This window comes from Lepus europaeus, chromosome 2 (assembly GCF_033115175.1).
Source record: "Lepus europaeus isolate LE1 chromosome 2, mLepTim1.pri, whole genome shotgun sequence".
Taxonomy (NCBI): Eukaryota; Metazoa; Chordata; class Mammalia; order Lagomorpha; family Leporidae; genus Lepus; species Lepus europaeus.
This window is the reverse complement of record NC_084828.1, coordinates 67,056,622-67,081,552: the sequence shown is the minus strand read 5'-3', so window position 1 is coordinate 67,081,552 and position 24,931 is coordinate 67,056,622. Positions and strand designations below refer to the sequence as shown.

The window sequence follows — 24,931 nt, the reverse complement described above, 5'->3', positions numbered from 1 at the left end:
ATGCCCTAAACAGCATTCTGGCCTCAGAATCAGCCCTTAAGGCATTCGGATTTGGCTAAAAAAGCTCATGAGAGTTTTCCAGGCATGGAAAGCCAAGACACTGTGGCAAAAAAAAAAGACCTAAATGAAAGATCTCTGAGTGAGATCCTAGTAGAAAGAACGTGCCATCAAAGAAGGAGGTACCTTTCTCTGAAGGGAGTAGAGAACTTCCACTATGAATATGGCATTGTCTAAATAAGACTGGAGTTTGTGAACCCAAAAGGCTTCCATAGCCTTGGCAGCTCATGACAAGAGCCTCGAGTGATTACTGATGTCATAAATGTCAATTGTTAAATCAACAATAGGAGTCACTGTGCACCTACTCCCCATATAGGATCTCTGTCCTTAATGTGTTGCACTATGCGAATTAATGATAAAACTAGTATTCAAACAATAGTTTATACTTTGTATGTATGTGTGGGTGCAGTCTGCTGAAATCTTTACTTAGTATATACTAAGTTGATCTGTATATAAAGATAATTAAAAATGAATCTTAATGAAGAATGGAATGGGAGAGGTAGTAGGAGATGGAATAGTTTGCGGGTGGGAGGGTAATTATGGGGAAAAAGCTGCTATAATCCAAAAGCTGTACTTTCGAAATTTATATTTATTAAATAAAAGTTTTAAAAAACTGTTTAAAGAGATGTTTAATCTAGAGGGAAAAATCCCATAAGAAATATCTAGTCAATTACAAAGATTAGATTCCTTATATTACAATTAATTTATAGTCTAGGATGAGAGGGGCTGGTACTGTGGCGCAGGTTAATCCTCTGCCTGTGGCGCCGACATCCCATATGGATGCCGGTTCTAGTCCCTGCATTTTCTTCTCCTGATCCAGCTCTCTGCTATGGCCAGGGAAAGCAGTCAAAGATGGCCCCTACACCCATGTGGGAAACCCAGAAGAAGCTCCTGGCTCCTGGCTTCAGATCAGTACAGCTCTGGTCATTGTGGCTGTTTGGGGAATGAACCAGCAGATAGAACTTGCTCTCTGTCTCTGCCTCTGTCTATAACTCTACCTTTCAAATGAATATAATCTTTAAAAAGCAACAGTCTATGGGGCTATATTGATTTGACACAAACTTCCTAAGAATATCTACTTACAACTGTAGTAAATTATCTGTGGCCTTATCCACACTAAAACATAAACTTTACCTACTCAAATAAACCCAGAAATACTATGACATATGTATAGCACAACTAATTTAATGTGTGATTATCCATACCTACCAGAAATATAAATGTATGCCCACAAACTATAAAGTCCTATACCCAGCATGCATTCAACTATTATTTTGTTTAGCTCCTAATAAGCACCAGGAACTATTCTAGGTGTTTGTTAAACATTCAGATTCTGTATTCATAAAATTCACATACTAATAGTAACAGGGGAGATGATATTTTAATTATTTAATATATTTTAAAAATCTATTTTGAGGGTCACCAAAGAAAAGAATGTAGGTTAAGAGAGAAGGTAAGAAAAAAGAACTAACTTAGACTGAGAATATTCGTGGGGGAATTCATGAAAGGTGTCACTAACAGTTTCTTGGACGTAGTGCAGGGTAAGTAGCACATGAACAAATGAAAGGTTAGAAAAAGAAAAAGTCATCACTGAACTCTGGCAGAGAAGCTTTATCCACTGAAAAAGCAATTTATTAAGGCAGCATTATCTTAGCGATTTTAAAAAAGAAATGCCTGCATCCTAATCATCAAGAATTATTGATTTTCTAACTTAAAATTAGTAAGTCTACATGCTGCTGAAAGAACAGCCCAGGGACAGAGGTTTGCTATAGCCGTTAAGACACCACTTGAGACACCCACATTCCACATTGGAGTGCCTGGGTTCAAGTCCCAGCTCTACTTCCAATTCCAGCTTCCTGCTAATGCACACCACAGTAGCCATCAGGTAATAGTTTAAGTAATTGATTCCTTGATACACATGTGGGAGACCCAAATGGAGTTGCAGACTCCAGGTTCCACCCTGGTCTAGCCCTTGCTGTTGTGAGCATTTGGGGAAGATACAAGCAGGTAGAAGAGATCTCTCTCTTCCATCCCTCCCTCCTCCCTCCACCTTTGAACAAAATGCAAATAAATAAAATTCAAATAATTCTTTTCAGCATTGACAAAATATATGGAATGGTAAACATGTTCTTTTAAAAAAACAGTCGAGATATCTGTGAGTTTAATCTATTTTTCCTTTCTAAAATTTCATTTATTTCTAACAGAAGTGAGAGAGACAGAGAAATAACAGTTCCACCTGCTAATTTACCATCCAAATGCCTGCAACAACTAGGGCTAGGCCAGGCCAAAGCCAAGAGCTGGGAACTCAACCTAGGTCTCCCACATGGCTATCAGGGAATCAATTACTTAAACTGTCACCTGATGGCAATTGGAGTGTGCATTACAGGAAGCCGGAATCAGAAGGGGAGCCAGGACTCAGGCACTCTGAAATGGGAAATGGGCATTTCAAACAGTATCTAAACCATTGTGCCCAACACTTATTCCCAATCTCTTTTTAAAAGAGAGGGAAACCACTAAAATACCCCCAAAGAATATCTCCAAATTTTCAGCAATGAATGTGCAAATATAAGACTATCACCTTGAACTATGTTCACATGCCTTATAGGTTTCAAAAAAAAAGTCATGAGTATTCTAAGAACATTTTAGGAGCAAGCCAATAAATCTAGACCATAGTTTAAAAGCTTAAAAAAAGTATTTATCTAGGACTGCATTCAATCAAATAAAAACTAACAACATTATAAATTACAGAAAATGTCAGTCATTGTTGGAAGAAAAAAAAATGTAAGAGAAATACTGACAGCACACACTACTGGGATCTGAATTTTATGAGAAAAAAGGGAAAATGCTAACAGTTTGAACAAGTACAGAAACAAAAAAAAAATTGATTCTCCAGAGAAGTGAATTTGCTTTAGAAGCCATTGCACTAAAGGTAATGAACATGTAAGGTAATTAAAAATTCTATGGATATATTAAAAAACAAAATAAGAAATAAAACTTCCATAATTTGTACAGTGATGGAAATTACTGCAGAACCTAAATACTTTTCCTAACTGTATCTGCAGTCTGCCTACTTTTCACTATCCTTCCTATAAGCTACCAGCACTGTCACCATTTCTCTCCTCTTTTTTTTTTTTTAATATTTTTTTTTCATTTTTTTTTTTTGACAGGCAGAGTGGACAGTGAGAGAGAATGACAGAGAGAAAGGTCTTCCCTTCTCCGTTGGTTCACCCTCCAATGGCCGCCGCGGTAGGCGCGCTGCAGCCAGCGCACCACGCTGTTCCGATGGCAGGAGCCAGGTGCTTCTCCTGGTCTCCCATGGGGTGCAGGGCCCAAGCACTTGGGCCATCCTCCACTGCACTCCCTGGCCACAGCAGAGAGCTGGCCTGGAAGAGGGGCAACCGGGACAGGATCGGTGCCCCGACCGGGACTAGAACCCGGTGTGCCGGCGCCGCAAGGCGGAGGATTAGCCTATTGAGCCGCGGCGCCGGCCTTCTCTCTTCTTTTTTAAAAGACTTATGTATTTATTTGAAAGGCAGAGTTAGACAAAAGGAGAGACAAAGATGGAAAGCTTCCATTGGTTCTCTCCCCTAAATGGCCATACAGCCAAGGCTGGGCCAGGCTAAAGCCAGGAGTCTAGTTTCTTCTAGATCTCCCACATGGGTGGAGGGCCCAAGGACTTGGGTCATCCTCAGCTTTCCTGGACACATTAGTAAGGAGCCGGTTTGGAAGTGGAGAGCCGGGATTCACATTGGCGCACATATGGGATGCCAGCACTGCAGGCCTTGGCTTTTAATCTGCATGTCATGGCACTAGCTCCCACCCTTTCTCTTGCCCAGAATTTTAAAATGCTACACAAATCATCAAGAATGTATCAGAAGTTGAAAAGTTTTATTAAAAAGTAAAAGTAAATACATCAAATACATAAGTACACACACAGGAGAATGTCCCTTAACAAAAAAATATGTATATAAGTACAAGGTAGACTAGCTATGAATCTTATCTATGCTAACAATCCCAATGATGTCCTTAAAATATTTTACCCATGTAAGAATCTTTTTTTTTTTTTTAATTTTTTTTTTTTTTTGACAGGCAGAGTGGATAGTGAGAGAGAGAGAGAGAGAGAGAGAGAGAGAGAGAGAAAGGTCTTCCTTTTGCTGTTGGTTCACCCTCCAATGACCGCCGTGGCCGGCGCACCACGCTAATCCGAAGGCAGGAGCCAGGTGCTTCTCCTGGTCTCCCATGGGGTGCAGGGCCCAAGCACTTGGGCCATCCTCCACTGCCTTCCCGGGCCATAGCAGAGAGCTGGCCTGGAAGAGGGGCAACCGGGACAGAATCCGGTGCCCCGACCGGAACTAGAACCCGGTGTGCCGGCGCCGCAAGGCGGAGGATTAGCCTGTTGAGCCGTGGCGCCGGCTCCATGTAAGAATCTTACACTATGACCAGTGAAGATCAGATTAGAAATAATACTGAAAAGTACAAAATTCATATTAATTAACGTGTCTAGGTTATATAAGATTCTTGCTGAAAACAGCAAGGATAAAGTAGTATCCATGAAGCTGAATAGCAGCCCAAGTAAAAAGAATGGAGAAGTGGTTTGTCTCTAAGTATTACACATTTTGAAGTATAAATTTTGAGAACTCCCTTAAGTTCAGCCTACTTTAAAGGTTCTAAGATTAGCTAGCAAATTAATTTTTAAGTGGCAAACAACTATCCATCTTTACAAAACTGTTAAAAAAAAATTATGTTCACTGATTTCCATAAAAATATAAACAAATAGTAAAGAAAAAAGTCAACAAAGAAAAAACTGTAGGAATATGTGAATCCTAAGCATTCAAACTAAAAATATTTTGATAAGCAAATATGTCAACGAAAAATGAAAATACATAGAGTTCCAAAAAGCAAATGTTACCGTTTACTTACACTGTATATCTAATACGAAAGAGTATCGGATATCCTTCTCCAAGGCTGGATGTTTCACAACACAAGTAATTCGCCTTCCTCTAGCAAATCTAGTTGGAAACAGCTTGTAATGGCTGACAATTGTTGCTGTTTCATTTGGAAAAGAAGTGGTGGTGGATTCCATTTCACCAAGATCTCCTTCCCAGTCAATATGTGCAACTGGTTTTCCAGTGGCTGCAATACAAATGGCTGCTACTGTTTCATTTCCTCCATCAATTAAAGAATCAGGCCCTTTTATCAGGCTCACAGTGGGTTCAACTGTTTAAAATAAAACAAGAAATTATATTTCAATTAAGAATATATTTACATTCTTCCAAGTCACATGCAGGCATATTTCATAAGCTTAGCAACAAATGCTTATAAATGTTCACACACCCACTTTGTTGGGTGATGTCAACATCAACTGCATTCCAGGACTTAGGATAAACAAGAGGACATTTTAAAATCTGAAAATCAGAAACAGAGAGAAAGGGAAATACAGAGAACGCCATTTCCATCCACTGGTTCATTCCCCAAATGAGCGCCAGAAATTCAATGCAAGTCTCCCACAGGAATAGCATGAACCCAAGTATATGAGTGATCACCACTATTTCTCAGAGTCTGCATTAGCACGAAGCTGGAATCTGGAGCCAAGAGTCTCACCTAGGCACTCTGATGTGGGACACAGGGTTTCCAATTAGTGTCTTAACCACTACACCAAACACCAGTCCCAAGTGGTCAAGATTTTTTCATTAGAGGGATGGCTCTCCTTGATACAGATATACATCATTACACAGGGACAGATAAGGGTAATCTAAACTAGCACACAAAAAATTTCTGAACTGAATCATAGTTTCCTTTACGGGATTAAAGATATCACTACTCTGGAAGGGGAAAAAGAGTGGTTTTTATAAAATGTCTCATTTTATAGCAGAAAAATTCAGAGCACGAACATGCAATCTATAGTGAAAGAAAATGTTGAACAAAGCAAAGTGTCTGACCATATCCACTGGAGATGAAACATGATTTTCTTGGCCCAGTGGGTAAATCAATAATTTCATTCAAAACACTACCTTTTCCATCTTTAACTTCGCATATACCTAAAAGAACTGATTAGGGCTACTAATTTTGTTCAACTTCTTGTGCTGATACTCACACTAACACAGAATGTCACTAACAGTTAAGTTTACTGGAATATACTACCACCTGTCTTCTAGTGTAAAAAAGTTCATCAGCAGGGTAAAGCAACTGTTAACTCTCAGTGTATCCTTCATATCTCCTATTTATCTTGTCACATCTTGCTATATAAATTCCTAAGTATTCATTTCACAAATTCTTTAAAAAAAAAAAAAAGATTTATTTATTTACTTGGAAGTCAGTTATAGAGAGAGAAAGAGAGATCTTCCAACTTCTGTTTCACTCCCCATGTGGCAACCAACAGCCAGAACTGGGCAAGGCCAAAGCCAGGAGCTTCATCCAATCTCATACATGCGTGACAGTGGCCCAAATAAATGGGTCATCTTCTGCTGCTTTTCCCAGGCGATTCGCAAGGAGCTAGGTCAGAAGTGACACAATCTGGAAACTAACCAGCACCATAGGTGATGCCAGCATCACAGGCGGCGGTTTTAATTGCTAAGCCACAATGCCAGCCCTCACTTCATAAATTCTTATGTCAAGTCTATATTTTGTGCATTGAGTTTCTTTTATCTCAATGACAATTTTTTTTCCACTTCCAGGATTTATTTTTTAAAAAAAGATTTTATTTATTTATTTGAAAGAGCATTACAGAGAGGGAGAGACAGAAAAGTATTCCTCCTGCTGGTTCACTCCCCAGATGGCAGCAATGGCCAGAGTTGGGCCAGGCAGAAGCCAGGAGCTTCTTCTGAGTCTCCCATGCAGGTGCAGGGGCCCAAAGGCTTGGGCCATCTTCTACTGCTTTCACAGGTCATAGCAAAGAGCTGGATCAAAAGAGGAGCAGCTGGGATAGAAACCAGCACCCACATGGGATGCTGGTGCCATAGGCAGAAGCTTACCCTACTAAGCCACAGGGCAGGCCCCCAGAATTTCTAATGAATCTTTCAATGCTATCTGTCCTTGACCTGAATCTAATTTTGTATCATATTTTACTTTAAGAGATTCTTTGCTTTAGCCAAAACTACATAGCATTATTTAGGTAAGTAGGAAAATACAGACAAAATTTTTGAGAACTAGAATTATGGAATTTAAAGTCAAAATTTGAGAAGTTATATTTGAATTCTTTAATTTTAAACCTAAATTTAGATAAAAATCCAAACATTTTAAATTCTTGCAAAAAATTTTTTTGTTATAATACTCACCAGTACCCCCAAAAACACAATTCAAGGACACTTACCTAGCACAGTTACAGTTGTGGAGGACTGCGCATTTCCAAGTGGGAAAGTAACAGCTTTGCATATGTATTTTCCAGAATCAGAGAATCCTATGTTATGTAGAGTAATTGTTGCATCATTAAGTGAATAGTTTTTAAACAAGACTCTTCCCTGATACTCTCCTTGAACAGAGAATCCATATTGAGGATGATGAACTGCAATAGTCTGTGAACTTTTGCCATGTATTTTCTCCCATGAAATTTGTGTTATGGTTTCATTCACTTCAATTAAACACTTCAATGAAACATTCTTTCCCCATACTGCTGTGACATGTGGCTCCACAATAATTGGTCCAGCTAAGGCACCTATGGGGGGAAAAATACCACAGTTAGAAAAAAACTATAGTTGTCAAATGTAAAAAAAGTTATGCTAACATATGAACTCCCTCCCTCCCTTCCTTCCTCCCTTTATTGATATATATACACATATAAACACAAATGCACACAACTGTTTATGACTGAAGAATGAAAAGAAATGAAAAGAGCCAGATGTTCTTTGGGCTGAATGTGAGATCCAAAGAGTGAATATGAAATAAATCAAATATCCTTCAATGTGTATTACAGTGGAAAAAGCACAAAACTGGTACCCTCCCCTTCAAGCCTTTCATGAGATTCCAGCCTTGGCTGCCATCCTAACTGTTGCTTTTTGAGACCATGAAGCACAGGATCCAATGGAGCCATGGCTAGATTCTTGACACATAAATACTGACTGGTAATAAAAGGATGCCATTTCAGAGGTACTAAGTTTTAGGGTAAATTTTTTTACACAGCAATAGATAATCACTTAAGAACTTTCAAATCAAATACAATACTGTAGGCATTTAGCATCAGCAGTTAAGATGTCCTCATCACACATCCAGGTGCCTCGGTTCAATACTCAGCTCTGGCTCCTGACTTCTAACTTCCTACCACTGCAGATACTGGTCAGCAGCAGCGATGGCGCAAGAATTTGGGTTCCTACCACTCAAATGGAAGATCTGCATTGTATTCCTTTTTTCCTAGATTCCAGCTTCAGCCCAGTCCTGCCCTGATGAGGGATCTCTAGCTGTGCCCCACAAATAAATACATATATTTTTTTAAGTACAGGGGTACTTCCGAAAATCAGTTGGAGCTGGCTCTGTGGCGTAGCAGGTGAAGCCACCCATCTGGGTATGCCAAATGGGCACTGGTTGGAGACCAGGCTGCTCCACTTCCAATCCAGCTCTGCTGTGGCCTGGGTTGTGGCTGTGGAGGATGGGCCAAGTCCTTGGGCTCCTGCACCAGCGTGGGAGACCTAAAGGAAGCTCCTGGCTCCTGGCTTTGGATTGGCTCAGCTCCAGCCATTGCAGCCATTTGGGGAGTAAACCAGCGGATAAAGGACCTCTCTCTATATCTCAGCCTCTGCCTCTCTGTAGCTCTGCCTTTCAAATAAAAAATAAATAAATCTTTAAAGAAAAAAGAGATTGTTGAAAACAGAATTAAAGATAATTTTGGTGAAAAAAAAAAAACCTTATAAATCCAAGCAGTCCTTTAATAATACACATTTTTCCATGAATTTTTAAAAGACCCCCATAATGCACAGATTTCAAAATTCCAGTACAGAAAAATAAACTTTTAATTTCACTTTCTTCAAACTGTTTGAAGTATCTCTGTATCTTCTTTTGGAGGGTTCCTATAATAAATGCCTCTATAAATTTTTTTTTAAAACAATTTCCAGAAAATATTAATGAAGAAATACTTATATAAATGTGTACTCATTTATTTTCTAATACAGGGTAAAGAAAAAAAATTCCATAGGCAAAAAAGTTAAAATAAAATAACATCGAACTTCTTCCATCTAGCATTTATTTCCTTCCTAACAGCCATGGAGCAAAACAATTTATTTTGAAGAAAATCAGACTAATATTCACTGGGAGGAAGGTAGGATAGGGAAACAGAAAAAGAGAGAAAGGAAGGCAGGCAGGGATCCAGGGAAGGGTTAGCTGGCATTGTCATGCAGGGGTTAACCTGCCTCTAGGGAAACCTGCAAATCCTAGTGCCATGCAGGTTCAAGTCCCAGCAGCTCTGCCTCCAATCCAGCTTCCCCCTAGTACATTTAGAAGACAGCCACCCATGTGGGAGACTCCAATGAAGCTCCTGGCTCCAGGCTTCAGTCTGACTCAAACCTGGCCTTTGAAACCATTTAGGGAGTTAGTCAACAAGTGGATGGAATCTGTCTCTCTATCTCTTTGCTTTTCAAATAAATATTTAAAAAATAATTCATGAATACTATAGCTAATCAAGATGCTGTTCACCAACAAGTACATTAGAAAACATACAAGACGTCCATAGAAAGTTTACCATTCACACGTAATCTAACAAGAGGAAGAAATAATCTTAACAAAAAAAGTACTAAAAAATGGAAAATTTGTACACAAGAAACAGCTGTCTTTTACAGCAAAGTTTTATCTGATTGAAATTTGTAAAGGAATACAAAAGTGCAGAAGTATATATCACTGACAAGATAATCAGTGTAGATAATTATTACTTTGAAAATTAATCCAAGGGCACTGTGGCGTAGCAGGTAAAGCCGCATCCTGCAGTGCCAGCATCCCATATGGACGCTGGGTCGAGACCCGGCAGCTCCACTTCCAATCCAGCTCTCTGCTATGCCCTGGGAAAGCAGTAGAAGATGGCCCCAGTCCTTGGGCCCCTGCACCCACATGGGAGACCCAGAAGAAGCTGCTGGCTCCTGGCTTCAGATCTGTGCAGCTCTGGCTGTCACGGCCATCTGGGGAGTGAACCAGAGAATGGAAGACCTCTCTCTCTCTCTCTCTCTCTCTGCGTCTTCTTTCTCTGTGTAACTGTGACTTTCAAGTAAAAATAAATTAATCTTTAAAAAATTAATCCAAGACATGAGAAAAAGTATTCAAAGTATTATAATCCTGATATTAAACCAGAAAATATACCATTAGTGCCATGAATTTAAAATTTCCTAATACTATGAAATACCCTACTATGTATCTATAAAAAATACATATTAAGTAGGATTATTTCAAGAATGTAACAATACTTTTAGAATATACATCACCTTGAAAGCTCATTTGCTGCTGAAAAGGCTTTAGTAAAAGCTAACACTTGCTACCTGATTTTTCTTTATAAATCTAAAAACTGAAAAAAAGAAGGGTGCTTAATAATAAAATAAATGTTTCTCAAATTAGTGGTCATCATCACGCTAAGATGAAAAAAGAGGCAGGATCACTAAAGAGATGATCAAGACAACATTGTGCACAATTAATTACCATTGCTGAACTGGGTCTGGAAATTCAACCCAGTAAAATAAGTTAAGAAAATGAAACAGTAAAGGTTAAGTATTAAAAAAGCAGAGACAATTATTATTTGAGAAATCTAATACTCAAAAAATTCTAGAAGATCAAGCGAAACATTTTAGAAACAATAATATGGCTGGTTTATGAGACAGGCAAAGTAGGTAAGAACAGAGACAATTATTATTTGAAAAATCTAATACCCAAAAAACTGAAGATCAAATGAAGCATTTTAGAATCAATAATATGAGACAGGCAGAGTAGATAAGAACTATATATGTATAACCAACATGTTATAATAGGTGATATATTTACAAATTTACTGCTGAAAAGCTTTAAATTGGTTTGTGAATATTTATATTTAAAACACTCATGAATAAAACTGTAAAGAACCTATAAAATAATTTCTAGAATAAATAAAAAGTCATGTCATGTTCCTGGGTGGGAAAATTTATATACCCATATATGTCAGTTTACTCTACTTGAATAAACGAATTCATTACCACACCACTGAAAATGCTGATTAAAACATTTGGAAAAATAAGACTAAGGGGACTGGCACTGTGGCGTAGTGGGTAAAGCCATCACCTGCAGTGCCGGTACCCCATATGGTCTCCTTTTCTGGCTGCTCCACTTCTGATCCAGCTCTCTGCTATGACCTGGGAAAGCCGTAGAAGATGGCCCAAATGCTTGGGCCCCTGAATCTGTATGGGAGAATGGAAGAAGCTCCTGGTTCCTGGCTTCGGATCAACCCAGCTACGGCTGCTGCAGCCAACTGGGGAGTGTACCAGCAGATGGAAGATTCTCTCTCTGCCTCTCCTCTCTCTGCATAACTCTGACTTTCAACTAAATAAATCTTAAAAAAATAATAACACTTGGGAAAAAAGCCAAGTAATATTTCAAAAACAATAACAGCCTACTGAAGGGGATGCAAAATATTAAAGTAAAAATAATAAAAAATTTGGCATTAGTATAATAAAATAGTTCAAATTTTACATTTTACCTCCATAAAATATGAGATACAACATAAAATAAGGTTAGTACTTTGAGTGTGGGAATAATGAGTTAATCAAGAAATGAAGAAAAAACAAGCACTATATGTATTTGGAAAAAAATGCCTGTTTTACAATAAATTGTTAAAAATCCAGATGGACATAAGATCTAAATATTTTAAAAAATCAGTCACATATTGCCTGTACATAAACAGGTAACATAATTTTTTATACAATATCACATAACTAATTATACCTTAGGTACAGGATTACTGAGGATTAAAGAAAGGAATATTTCTTATTTTGTGTCCTTTGTTACCAAAATCATTCATAGGAAGTAACCTTCATAATACAAAGGCAAACTGCACTCTCAGGGCAGAGGTGATGAGAGAAATATTATGGATTGAATGTCTGTGTCCCCCAAAAGTCTTATGTTGAGCCCTAGTCCCAATGTGATAGTATTTATGAGTTGGGTCTTTGCATAGTTTGATGGAGTGAGGTCATGAGGGTATGTACCAGTATATTACATATCTTTACAGGAACAGGAAGAGAGATCAGAGCTCATGCTTCTATGGTCTCTGTCTAACTCTCTGACACTTGAAGACCCAGCAGGCAGGCAATCATCTGCAGTCCTGGAAGCGGGATCTCCTCAGCTACATCTGAGGTATATGGGTCTTGAACTTCTCAGGCCCTCCCTCCCCACCCCCAAACATAAAAGAAATAAATGCCTGCTGTTTAAATCACCCAGTCTCAAGTATTTTGTTTCAGCACCCCAAGGTGACTAAGACAGGTAGTAGTGGAATAACCTGGAAGGGATATTGTTAACTGTGTCTCATTATAACCCAGAAAAACCATGGCCACAGGTGGGCCAACATTAGTAACGGGATTCCCAGGAAATACAGATAAAAAAACTGACTCAGTGACTCAAATATGTAATTTTTAAAAAATCCTACAACATGTAAGTTGGAAGTTTCTCTTTCAGATGACAGCAAAGAGAAAAACCAAGAAAAAGACATACATACTCAACCAGAATAAAGAAATCCTTAATATAGTAAAATTAACTTTTTAAATTATAAATGGTTAAAGTATCTGAATTTACCAATAAACAAATATTAATATAATTACCAGGTGTCATTTCCTTTTTTCGTTTCTTATTTCTATGAAGAAGTGATTTTTATTCTCTAAAAAATATTTGGAGTATATTTTTACTTCTCATAAAAATCTTTGGTTTATGTTTCTTTGTTTCACCTTATGTTTTTGTGCTTCTCTGTTTCACCTCTTAAATCTTTTGAGCAAGGTTTTCTACTATCCTTCAAGTATTATATATATAGTCTGGCTCTTAGATTCCGTGAACTAGTGATTGCATTACTTTCATTTTAACTAATGAGTGTTATGCTTTTTTGCAAATGAAAGAGTCTAATGCATTACCATTCCTAGACTACCTCCAAAAATTAAAAACAATTTCTGAGCATGATTTTCCCTGTGGAATCTTAAAACCATAAAAAAAAAAAAAAACTCTGTTGTGATTTTTAAACCACCTTATTAGAATGCCTCACTATTCAAGAACTCAAACACAGACCTATTAATCCCTCTCTCCACTTCCCTATAAGGTGTGTTTCACTACAAAGGAGAAGGGTCCTTGAGAAATGCAAATATTTACTATTATTTAAAGTAAGTTCATGATTATTGGTGATTTAAAATCTGGATACAGGAGTCAGCATTGTAGCACAGCAGGTTAAGCATCTATTGCAACATGGGGATCCCATATTTGAGTGAGGGTTAGAATCCTGGTTGTGCTTCCAATCCAGCTTCCTGCTAGTGCATCTGGGAAAGCAGTAGGGAATGAACAAGGTACCTGGGCCCCTACCACCCATTTGGGAGACCTGGATGGAGTTACATACTCATGGCCACTGAAGCCATCTGGGGAGTGAGTTAGACCTCTATGTCTCCCTTTCTCCTTTCCTCCCTCCCTCTTTCTTCCTCTCCCTCACAGCCTGTGTGTCACTTTGCCTTTCAAATAAATACAACTCTTTGGGGAAAAAAAAGGCTGGAATATAAAGATACTAAGGGACAGTAAAGAACTGAATATTCCATAACAGCAAGACTCAAACCTTGTCATAGGTTTGCCTGGCTACTGCACACTCTAGGAATCAAGGAAAACGACAGTAAAACAGAATGTTCTGTCTCTGCTCTGTATGTCTACTTGATTTCAGCTTTTGTATCATTAGGTAATTACTGAATTGAACTTAACTTTTGAGAGAGAAAGAGAGGGAGGGAGAGGGAGAGGGAGAGGAGAGGGAGAGGGAGAGGAGAGGGAGGCTTCTTTCCCTACCTGTATAGCTCCATGAAAACACCATAACCACAAAAACACAACTCTCTGAAGTCTTGGTTCCTATTTGAACAGGTATCCATTCAGTCACTATTCAGAGTTCACAGAGGTTAGAAAGCATTTCTTTAAAGATTTTATTTATTTATTTATTTGAAAGGCAGAGTTACAGAGAAGCAGAGGAAGAGAGAGAGAGAGGTCTTCCATCCGCTGGTTCGTTCCCCAGATTTCTGCCAAGGGCTGGAGCTGTGCCGATCCAAAGGCAGCAGCCAGCCAGGAGATTCCCCCAGGTCTCCCACTCTGTCTGTAACTCTACCTCTAAAATAAATAAATAAAAATATTAATTCTAGTCACTAAAATCAGCCAGTACGATCAGGCAAGAAAAAGAAATAAATGGCATCCAGAGAAGAAAGGAAGAAATGAAGTGACTTTATTTACAGAAAACACAACCATCTGTAAAAAAATCAAATGTAACCTCTAGAAAAACAACCACAAAAAGTGTTTTGCATTGACAGTGGTGGTCCTTAAGAAGGAAGTCAAAGAATACAAAACAACTGAATTTCTATATACCTGTAGTAAAAATTCAGAAAATGAAATTTTTTAAATATCACTATTTAGTGAAAGATCTCTGCGAGTGAGATCCCAGCAAAAGGAACAGGCCATCAAAGAAGGAGATGCCTTTCTCTGAAGGGAGGAGAGAACTTCCACTTTGACTATGACCTTGTCTAAATAAGACCAAAGTTGGCGAACTCAAAAGGCTTCCATAGCCTTGGCAACTGATGACAAGAGCCTCGGGTGATTACTGACGCCATAAACAAGAGTGTCAATTGTTAAGTCAACTAAATTGATCTTCTGTATATAAAGATAATTGAAAATGGAAAAAAACCCACTGTGGCACAGTGGGTTAACGCCCTGGCCTGAAGTGCCAGCATCCCATATGGGCGCCGGTTTGAAACCCAGCTGCTCCACTTCCGATCCAGCTCTCTGCTATGGCCTGGGAAAGTAGTAGAAGATGGCCCAAATCCTTGGGCCTCTGCACCTGCGTGGGAGACCCAGAGGAAGCTCCTGACTCCTGACTTCAGATCAGCTCAGCTCTGGCCGTTGCAGCCAAATGGGGAGTGAACCATCGGATGGAAGACCTCTCTCTCGCTCTGCCTCTTCTCTCTCTGTGTGACTCTGACTCTCAAATAAATAAATCTTAAAAAAAAAAAAAAAAATCCACCTTAAATGCTGCAATTCACCCACAAATTACCTACACAAAGTTAGAAGCAGTTGTTTATGTTTAGCAGAAGGAAAATTTCATTTCCAGATATAGTGTTTCTTACTCTGTATATTTCTGTCATTTCGAAGTCTCATTTTAAGTTTGTACCAATTTGGTGACTTATGAAAATGATGTGTCTCAATCTGCGTTGGAATGTTTAGGTTTACAACAGTTATTCTGGCATAATGTTGTCATTCTGAAAAATATTTTGGCTTGAATTTCAAATTATATGAGAACTCTATAACATCCATTGCCTTGCACATTTTATTTCCTCTTTATATTCTCAATTCTTGGATGTCAGAGGCTCTACTACTTTCTAAATTATAGTAAATAGTGGTTAATATTCAATGATCGAAACTCAATTAAATTTGAGTTTAAACTCAATTAAGATTTGAGTTCTTAGTATCTGCTATGCACCCTATATTTTGTTCATATTCATTTACTTCTTTTTCTGAATTTTTCTTAGATTATCTAGTCACTTAACACCAATGCTTATCAATTTTACACCAGCCTTAATTCTAAGGTCAGTCCAGCAAAATCTTAATTCTAAATCCCAGTTCCACACATTCTGTGAACTTAACTCTCAGCATTAGTTTTATCCGAACCTCAAACAATTCTAGCGATTCTTTCTTCGGTGCTTAATTGGTGCCCATTCAAGCATTTGAGTGTTGTAAGTTTTATGGAAACCTTTTTAATTCAGTGATAAAAGTCCACTTTATAGGTGATAAAACAGGCTCAAGTACCAAGAGTCACATTGGTAGTAATTTAAAAATTCGTGCATTCTTCAATTTGTGTTAGTCTGGCTCCAAAGTAATTGAGGTGTTTTTTGTTTTTGTTTTTGTTTTAAATTCTACCCTGATATACATCCATGGCTTTAAGTTGTATTCTTAGGCTTGGATGATAATAAGCCCCATGTGCTTGTTTAGAGATGCTCCCTTTGAAACACTAAACTTGAGTTTTTGGATTATTCATGTATGTTGGTTTCACAGGTACTTCTAGAAGTTCGTGAAAAAGCAGAATTAAAAGAAAAGTTTATTTTGGTGCAAAATTATTTTGAAATCCATACACAATTTACATTTTTCCACATTTTGAAGACCCCTCATACATGTGTATGTAAATTTTACCTGGCTCATTATAGAAGGATATTATGTATGAGAATTACATGAATGTCTTCAAAGCACTAACTCTTCTTGTATCCCTCCAAGTAAGCAGTTACCTGCTTTCTGTCACTATAAAGTGGCTCCACTTCCTAGTGTTTTAAGTAAATGGAATCCTACCATATGTACTTTTCTGTGTGACTTCTTTTGGCACAATTATTTTCAAATTCATGTGGTGGCATGTGTAAGTTTATTTCTTATACTGCTCTGTAGTATTTTACTGTTTAGGTATTCCTTTTATTTAAAAAGCTATATATTTTAGTGTTTTCATTCACAGCAAATCTGAATAAAAGATTCAGAGTATCCCCATATTCCCTGCCCTCAAGCACTTTCCTACTAACAGCAGCCTATGCCAGACTGGCATATTTGTTATACTTGAGGAAGCTACACTGACACGCTGTTATCACCCAAAGCTGTTAGTTTACATTAGGATTTACTCTCAGTGATGTATATTCCATGGGTTTTGACAATTGTATAATTAATCTGAAATTAAAAATACATTAACATTAGCAACCTTTACAATGTAATGCCTAATAAAATGTACACAAGTTCTATATGCAGAAAACTACAAAACTCTCAAGGAATCAAAGAAATAGTAAATGGGAGAGATGTTCTATGTTGATGGATAGCAAGACTCACTATATTCAAGATGTCAGTTCTTTCCATCTATAGATTCAATGCAAACCAAATCAAAATCTCTGCAAGTTATATGGTGGATATAAACAAATTGGTTCTAAAGTTTACATAGAGAATCAAAATATCTAGAATAACTACCACACTATTGACGGAGAGACTCAACAATGGACCAACACCATCTGTTTCCTAGGTTTACTATAGGGGTGGGCACTGTGGCACACCAAGGAAGAAAAATCAGAAACTCACAAAAACAAAAAATGCAAGGTAAATTCATAGAAGTCAGGCTGGGCCGGCGCCACAACTCACTAGGCTAATCCTCCACCTGCGGCGCCAGCACCATGGGTTCTAGCCCCGGTTGGGGCGCCGGATTGTTTCCCGGTTGCTCCTCTTCCAGTCCAGCTCTCTGCTGTGGCCCGGCAGGGCAGTGGAGGATGGCCCAGGTCCTTGGGCCCTGCACCCACATAGGAGACCAGGAGGAAGCACCTGGCTCCTGGCTTCGGATCAGCACAGCGTGCCAGCCACAACACACTGGCCATAGCGGCCATTTTGGGGTGAACCAATGGAAAAAGGAAGACCTTTCTCTCTGTCTCTCTCTCTAACTCTGCCTATCCAAAAAAAAAAAAAAAAGTCAGGCTGAGGAGGAGGGAGGCATGCCCTTTACCTGTCTGGAGCTAAAAGCCTTATCAGTCAAACTATAAATAATCAGCAGGGAAAACAGGAAATTCTGTAGGGTGAAAATATAGGAAGCCAAAATAATTAGCCGGAATTTTTGGGGGAAAATTCATCTGCAGTTCACAAAGCAAAGTGGAAAAAAGAAATCACATATGCAGAAAGAATAGTTAGGAGCCAGCGCTGTGGTGCAGCAGGTAAAGCCATCACCTGCAGTGTCGGCATCCCATATAGGCACCAGCTCGAGTCCTGGTCACTCCACTTCCCACCCAGCTCCCTGTTAATGTGCCTGGGGAGATGGCCAAGCCCTTGGGCCTCTGTACCCACTTTGGAGATCCAGAGGAAGCTTCTGGCTCCTGGCTTCAGATCGGCCCAGCTCTGGGTCATTGTGGCCATTTGGGGAGTGAACCAGCAGATGAAAAACCTCTCTGTCTCTCTCTGCCTCTGCCTCTAACTCTGCTTTTCAAATAAATAAATAAATCATTTTTTTAAAAAAATCCTTTAAAAAAATAAACAATAATTAGAAGATGTGAACCTGTGAATGCAATCTTCATTTGGAAAATGTAATTAAGAGCCTCAGGATAAGATCAACCAGGATTATCTGTGTAGACCTTAAATCCAGTGACATGGGACCTTACAAAAGATACAGAGAAGACAGACAGTAAGAAAGTGAAGTCCATGAAATGACAAAGGGAGGCATTGGAGTTACGCAAATCAGAAGCCAAGGAACCTCTGTAGCCAACAAAAGCTGGAAGAAACAAGGAATAGAGTCCTCCCTGCAGCTACTGGCGGGAGCATAGCCTTGCCAACACCTTGTTTTCTGCAATTTCACACTCTAGAACTATGAAATAAATTTGTTTTTAGTTACCAAGTTTACCACGATTAGTTACAGCAGCTCTAGAAATGTACTAAAATAGACTACTCAGCTAAACAAGGCATAAGATAATAATGTCAGGAAAAAACAATGACAATACAAATGCAAACAGGAAAGATGCTTAGACTTGTTAATGACTGCAAGTCCTAGAATCAAGTCAAATTGTTCCTACTTGCATCTGACATGTTCCTACATATACAGACTCTAGGACACTATTGGAGCTCATAAAAGAGTTTGATAAAGTAGCAGGATACAAAATTAACACACAAAAATCAACAGCCTTTGTATATACAACTCTAGGGCTGAGAAAGAACCTCTAAGATCAATCCTATTCACAATAGCTACACACACACACACACAAAAATTGAAAACCCTTGAATAAATTTAATCAAGGAGGTAAAAGATCCCTGTGATGAAAATTACAAAACATTAAAGAAAGAAATCGAGACAAAAAAAGGGAAAAATCTTCCATGTTCATGGATTGGAAGAATTAATACCATCAAAATGTACATACTACCAAAAGCAATTTACAGATTCAATGTGATCCGAATCAAAATACCAATGGCATTCTTCTCAGTTCTAGGAAAAAAACAATACTAAATTTCACGTGGAGGGTCCAGCCTGCAGCGTCAGCATCCCAAATGGGTGTCGGTTTTAGTGCCGGATACTCCACTTCCAATCCGGCTCCCTGCTAATGCACCTGGAAAAGCAGCAGAGCATGGTGAGTCCTTGCATCCCTGCACCTACGTGGAAGACTCAGAAAAAGCTCCTGGCTCCTGGCTTCAGATCGACTCAGCTCCAGTCATTGTGGCATCTGGGGAGGGAACCAGCAGATGGAAGACTCTATCTACCTGCTTCTGTAATTCTGTCAAATAAAACAGCTCTTAAAAAAAAAAAAATCATATGGAAACACAAGACACAGAATAGTTAAAGCGATCTCAAACAACAGAAACAAAGCCTGAGGCATTACAATACCAGATTTCAAAACATACTATAGGACAATTATAATCAAAACAGCCTGGAACTGGCACAAAAATAGACATATAAACCAATGGAACAGAGTAGAAACTCCAGAAGTCAATCCACGCACTTCCATACAACCAACTAATCTTGACAAAGGGGCTAAAAGCAATCCCTGGAGGAATGATACTGTCTTCAACAAATGATGCTGCAAAGATTGCATCTCCACATCAGAAGTATGATACATGGCCCCTACCTTACACCTTACACAAAAATCAACTCAAAAGTGATCAAGGATCTAAATCTACAACCTGATACAATTAAGTTACTAGAGAACATTGGCAAAACTCTGCAAGACATTGGCACAAAAACTTCTTGGAAAACAAGCACAGGCAATCAAAGCCAAAATTGACAAAAGGGGTTATATCAAGCTGAGAAGTTTTTGTACTACGAAAGAAACATTCAACAAAGCAAAGAGAAGAGGCAACCAACAGAATGGGAGAAAATATTGGCAAACTATGCAACTGATAAAGGATTAATATCCAGAATCTACAAGAGCTCAAGAAACTCAACAACAACAGAACAATCCAGTTAAGAAATGGACAAACAACTTAAACAGGCATTTTTCAAAAGAAGAAATTGAAATGGTCAACATGCACATGAAAAAATACATTTCCATCTACAATAATGTAACACAATGAAGGAGCTAGGAAAAGTACTACAAGAGAATTTTTTTAATTCTTACACATTTTTGTATTTTATATTACTACAAATTTAAAAAAAAATTGTCTTTTTGAGACTGGCTTATTTCTTTTTTTTAATTTTTTTTATTTTTTTTTTATTTTTGACAGGCAGAGTGGACAGTGAGAGAGAGAGAGATAGAGAGAAAGGTCTTCCTTTGCCGTTGGTTCACCCTCTAATGGCCGCCGCGGTAGCGCGCTGCGGCCGGCGCACCGCGCTGTTCCGATGGCAGGAGCCAGGTGCTTCTCCTGGTCTCCCATGGGGTGCAGGGCCCAAGCACTTGGGCCATCCTCCACTGCACTCCCTGGCCACAGCAGAGAGCTGGCCTGGAAGAGGGGCAACCGGGACAGGATCGGTGCCCCGACCGGGACTAGAACCCGGTATGCCGGCGCCGCAAGGCGGAGGATTAGCCTGTTGAGCCACGGCGCCGGCCGAGACTGGCTTATTTCACCAAGCATAATGACTTCCAGTTGCATCCATTTTGTTGTGAAAAACAGGAGGATTTCATTTTATTTTATGGCTGAATAGTATTCCATTATCCAGTCATCAAAAAAAAAAAAAAAAAGAATTTCAAAACAGGGCTCACATTTTCTATCTATCTCACAGTTTCTATCTAGCTCCATTTTTATATATGGAAAATTATTTAAAAGAAGGGTTTGAAAGAAAGAGGAGCTGATCTCACAGGCATGGAAAGCCATGACACGATGGCGAAAAACAATCTAAATGAAAGACCCTGGTGAACAAGACCCCAGCAGAAGGAACAGGCCATCAAGGAGAGAGGCACCTTTCTCTGAAGGGAGGAAGGAACCTCCACTGTGACACGGCCTTGACTAAACAAGTTCAGAGTCAGTGAACTCAAGGGACTTCCATAGCCTAGACAGCTCATAGCAAGAGTCTCGGGTGATTGCTGACGTCACAAATAAGAGTGCCAATTGTTAAATCAACAACGGGAGTCACTGGGTACATGCTCCCCACGTAGGATCTCTGTCCTTAATGTGTTTTATTATGAAACTTAAAAACACTACTAGTCGAACAATACCCTATACCTTGTGCGGTTGTGTGAGGGCAGCCTGTTGAAATCCTTGCTTAGTATATACTAAGTTGATCTTCAGTATATGAAGGTAATTGAAAATGAAACTCAATAAAGGGCGGGATGGGAGAGGGAGGGGAGGGCCACGGGAGGGAGGGAGGTTGCGGGGGGGGGGTGGGAGCCACAAAAATACAAAAGTTGCACTTTGTAAATTCACATTTATGAAATAAAAAAAAAAAAGAAAGAAATAGGAGCTGAATATTATCAGATACCTGAAGTTCCTCTCCACACTCTTTGGCAATGTTTTCTTTCTTTCCATTGCAAATCAAAAACAGTCAAAATTAGATGCATAAATTTATAGCATAGTCTAACCACTCTATTTTCTTCTACTATACTTCCCATAAAGCATCTCATAGGCAATATTCATTATCTTTTGAATCTGGTTATTTAAAAAAGCATTCAATATAAGAAACCTCAAAAAGGTGGTGTTTAAGAGATTTTCCATTGATTTAGTAACCCTAAAATCCTATCCTTGGGAAGGGCTTCTTGCAAGGGTGGTCCGCACATGGCACCCATCAAGGACCTTTGAGGGGGTTCCTACTAGTAGTTGTTAGTAATAGTTGAAAAACCTAAACTGTTCCTCAAAAAACATGGTGTACACTGAATACCACTTGCTTCTGGGAATCGAATTTGCATGTGCTAGTAGGCAAGGGGTGCCTTAACGAACACCTCCCAGTAAAAAAACTCTGTATGCTGAGTCTAGTGAGCTTCCCTGGTTAGCAAGGATTCATGTGTGGTGTCGCAACCTATTTCTGGAGGAATTAAGTGCATCCTGTTTGACTCTAGTAGAGGCCTCTGGAAGCTTGTGCCCAGTTTTCCCCAGACTTTGCCTCCTGCCCCTACACTGAGTGTATCTGGTATCCTTTTGTTATAATGAATAAGAGTCTTGTTTATGATTATATGCTGAATCCTGTATTTCTCCTCTAATGTGAACATGTTGTTATACTTTCTTAGGAGATGGTGCTAAAAGATATAGCAGGAAGAAAATGCTATGAGAACTAATAGAAGAGTTCATCAGGGTTGAAAGGTACAAAATCAATACTAAAACTTAACTGCACCCCTATAAACTAGCAATGAACAGTCTGAAGATGAAATTAAGACAATTACACTAACAATAGCAACAAAATGAACAAATGTGAATAAATTTAACAGAAGTACAAAATTTATGCTGAAAATTATAGAACAGTGTTAAAAATTAAAGAAAGCCTAAATAAATGGAAAGTTATCCTATGTTCATGTGTAAGATGTAATATGTTAAAATTTCCAAACAATCTCCAAATTGATCTACAGATCAACATCATCTCTATCAAATTCAAGTGGAAATTAATGGGACTAATAGCCAAACAACTTTAAAAAGAGAACAAATTTAGAAGAGTAGCACTTACCAATTTCAAAATTATCTTTAATAATGAAAACTGTGTAGCAACTCTAGAGTAATGAAAACTGTGATGCTAAAGATAGACATATGGTTCAACAGAATAGTACAGAATGTCCAGAATTTCTGATCAGTTAATTTCAACACGGCTACCAAATTAATTCAATGGAGAATGAATAATCTTTTTAACAAATAGTTTTGCAATAACTGGATATCCGTATTTTTAAAAAAGTAAAGTTGTAACCCTCTCTGACATCAAAATTAAAAATTCAATCAAATGAATGACAGGACTAATTGTAGGAGCTAAAACTATAAAAGTCCTAGAGGAAAACAAAGTAGTAATTCTTAAGGAACTTGATTTAAGCAAAGCCTCAGTTATGACACCAAAAGAACAAGTAAGGATAAAAAAAACAAATGTACTGGAACTCATCAAAACTAAAAAGTAAAGACTTTTGTGTTAAAACAGAAATCAAAAAAGTGAAAATGAACCTACAAACTGAAGGAAAATATTTGCAGATCACATACATAAGGTACTTGTCTCTCAATTAAAAAAAAACACTCTACAACATGAGTAAAGGATCTGAATAGACATGTCATCAAAGAAGAAATACAGATGATCAAGAAACAAATGAGGGGCTGGCTCTGTGTCGTAGTGAGTAAAGCTGCTATCTGCAGTGCCAGCATCCTTTATGGGCACCAGTTCGAGTTCTGGCTGCTCCACTTGCAATCCAGCTCTCTGCTATGGCCTGGAAAAGTAGTGGAAGATGGCCCAAGTCCTTTGGCCCCTGCTTTGGATCAGCCCAGCTCTAGCCGCTGCAGCCATTTGGGGAGTGATCCGGCAGATGGAAGACCTACCTCTCTCTCTCTCTCTCTCCCCGCACCTTGTCTCCCTCCCTCTGCCTCTTTTACTCTGCTTTTCAAATAAATAAATCTTTACACACACACACACACAAAAAAAAAAGCAGCAGCAAATGAAAATTCATCCAACATCATGGAAATGAAAATCAAAGTAACAAATGCTATACCACCTGACACTCATGGCTATAATCAAAAAGATAAATGGGGTGGGCATTTGGCCTAGCAGTTAAGAAATAGCTGGGATACCAATACCCCATATCACAGCACCTGGGTTCAAGTACTGAATTTGCTCCCAATTCCAACTTACTGCTAATGGAGGCAGCAGGGATTGCTCAAATATTTGGGTACCTGACATCCATGTGGCAGACATGAATTGAGTTCACAGCTCATGAAAGAGATCTTCCATCCGCTGGTTCACTCCTGAGATGACCAGATGGCCAGGACCAGGCCAGGCAGAAGCCAAGAGCTAGGAATTTCTTTCAGGTCTCCCACATGGGTATCATTTTCCGCTGTTTTTCCCAGGCCACTGGCAGGGAGCTGGATTGAAAATGGAGCAGGCAGGACAAGGACCAGCTCGTACGGGACGCTGGCATTGCAGGCAGCAGCTTCACACTATCTCGCAATGCCAGCCCAGAGCTCCTTCTTCTTAGGCCTGGCCCAGCCCCATCTGTTTTGGGCATTTAAGGACGGAACCAGATAAAAAAATAAAGTACTTTTATAAGGATGGGAGAAGGCTTTTGTAATGATGGGAATGTAATGTGAATTCTCTTGGGAGAACAATTTAGCAAGACAGTTACCAACAGACCCTGCAATTTCACTTCAAAGTAGGTATCAAAGTGAAATATACATGATCACACAAGTATGTATATGTCAATGTTTACCATAGCATTAAACTTAATAGATCAAAATAGAAATGAACCTAATGTCAAACAACTGATAACTAAATAATAAAACATGGTATATCCACACTACAGTAAAATTTACAATAAAAAATTAAAATTTATATTTGCTACAACATGGAATGAACCTTGAAAAGATTACACTAACAGAAACAAACAAGACACAATATTTTATGGTGACATTTATATGAAATGTGACAAGTAAGTCTATAAAGTCACAAAATAAATCAGTTTATTGTTTAGTGTTGGAAAAGGTGAAGTAAAATGGAAAATGACTGTTTTAGTGGGGAGAGTGATAAAAATGACAGCAATGATGGTTTGTACAATTCTGTGATTATATTAAAATGACTAAATTACATAATTTAAATCAGTGAATTGTATGGCATGCAAATTACAGCAATAAAGCT

At 38.7% G+C, this 24,931-nt stretch overlaps 1 protein-coding gene across 3 annotated transcripts in view; it reads right to left on the bottom strand.

Moving 5' to 3' along the window:
* NECTIN3 (nectin cell adhesion molecule 3) overlaps positions 1-24,931 on the bottom strand; it is a 148,558-nt gene that overhangs the window by 98,713 nt on the left and 24,914 nt on the right. For all 3 annotated transcript variants that reach the window (XM_062207864.1, XM_062207874.1, XM_062207854.1), the window contains exons 2-3: positions 7,367-7,708; positions 4,978-5,274 (exon numbers count right to left, since the gene is read on the bottom strand). In XM_062207864.1, coding sequence (XP_062063848.1) covers positions 4,978-5,274; positions 7,367-7,708 — 639 coding nt within the window. The remainder of the gene's footprint in view (positions 1-4,977; positions 5,275-7,366; positions 7,709-24,931) is intronic.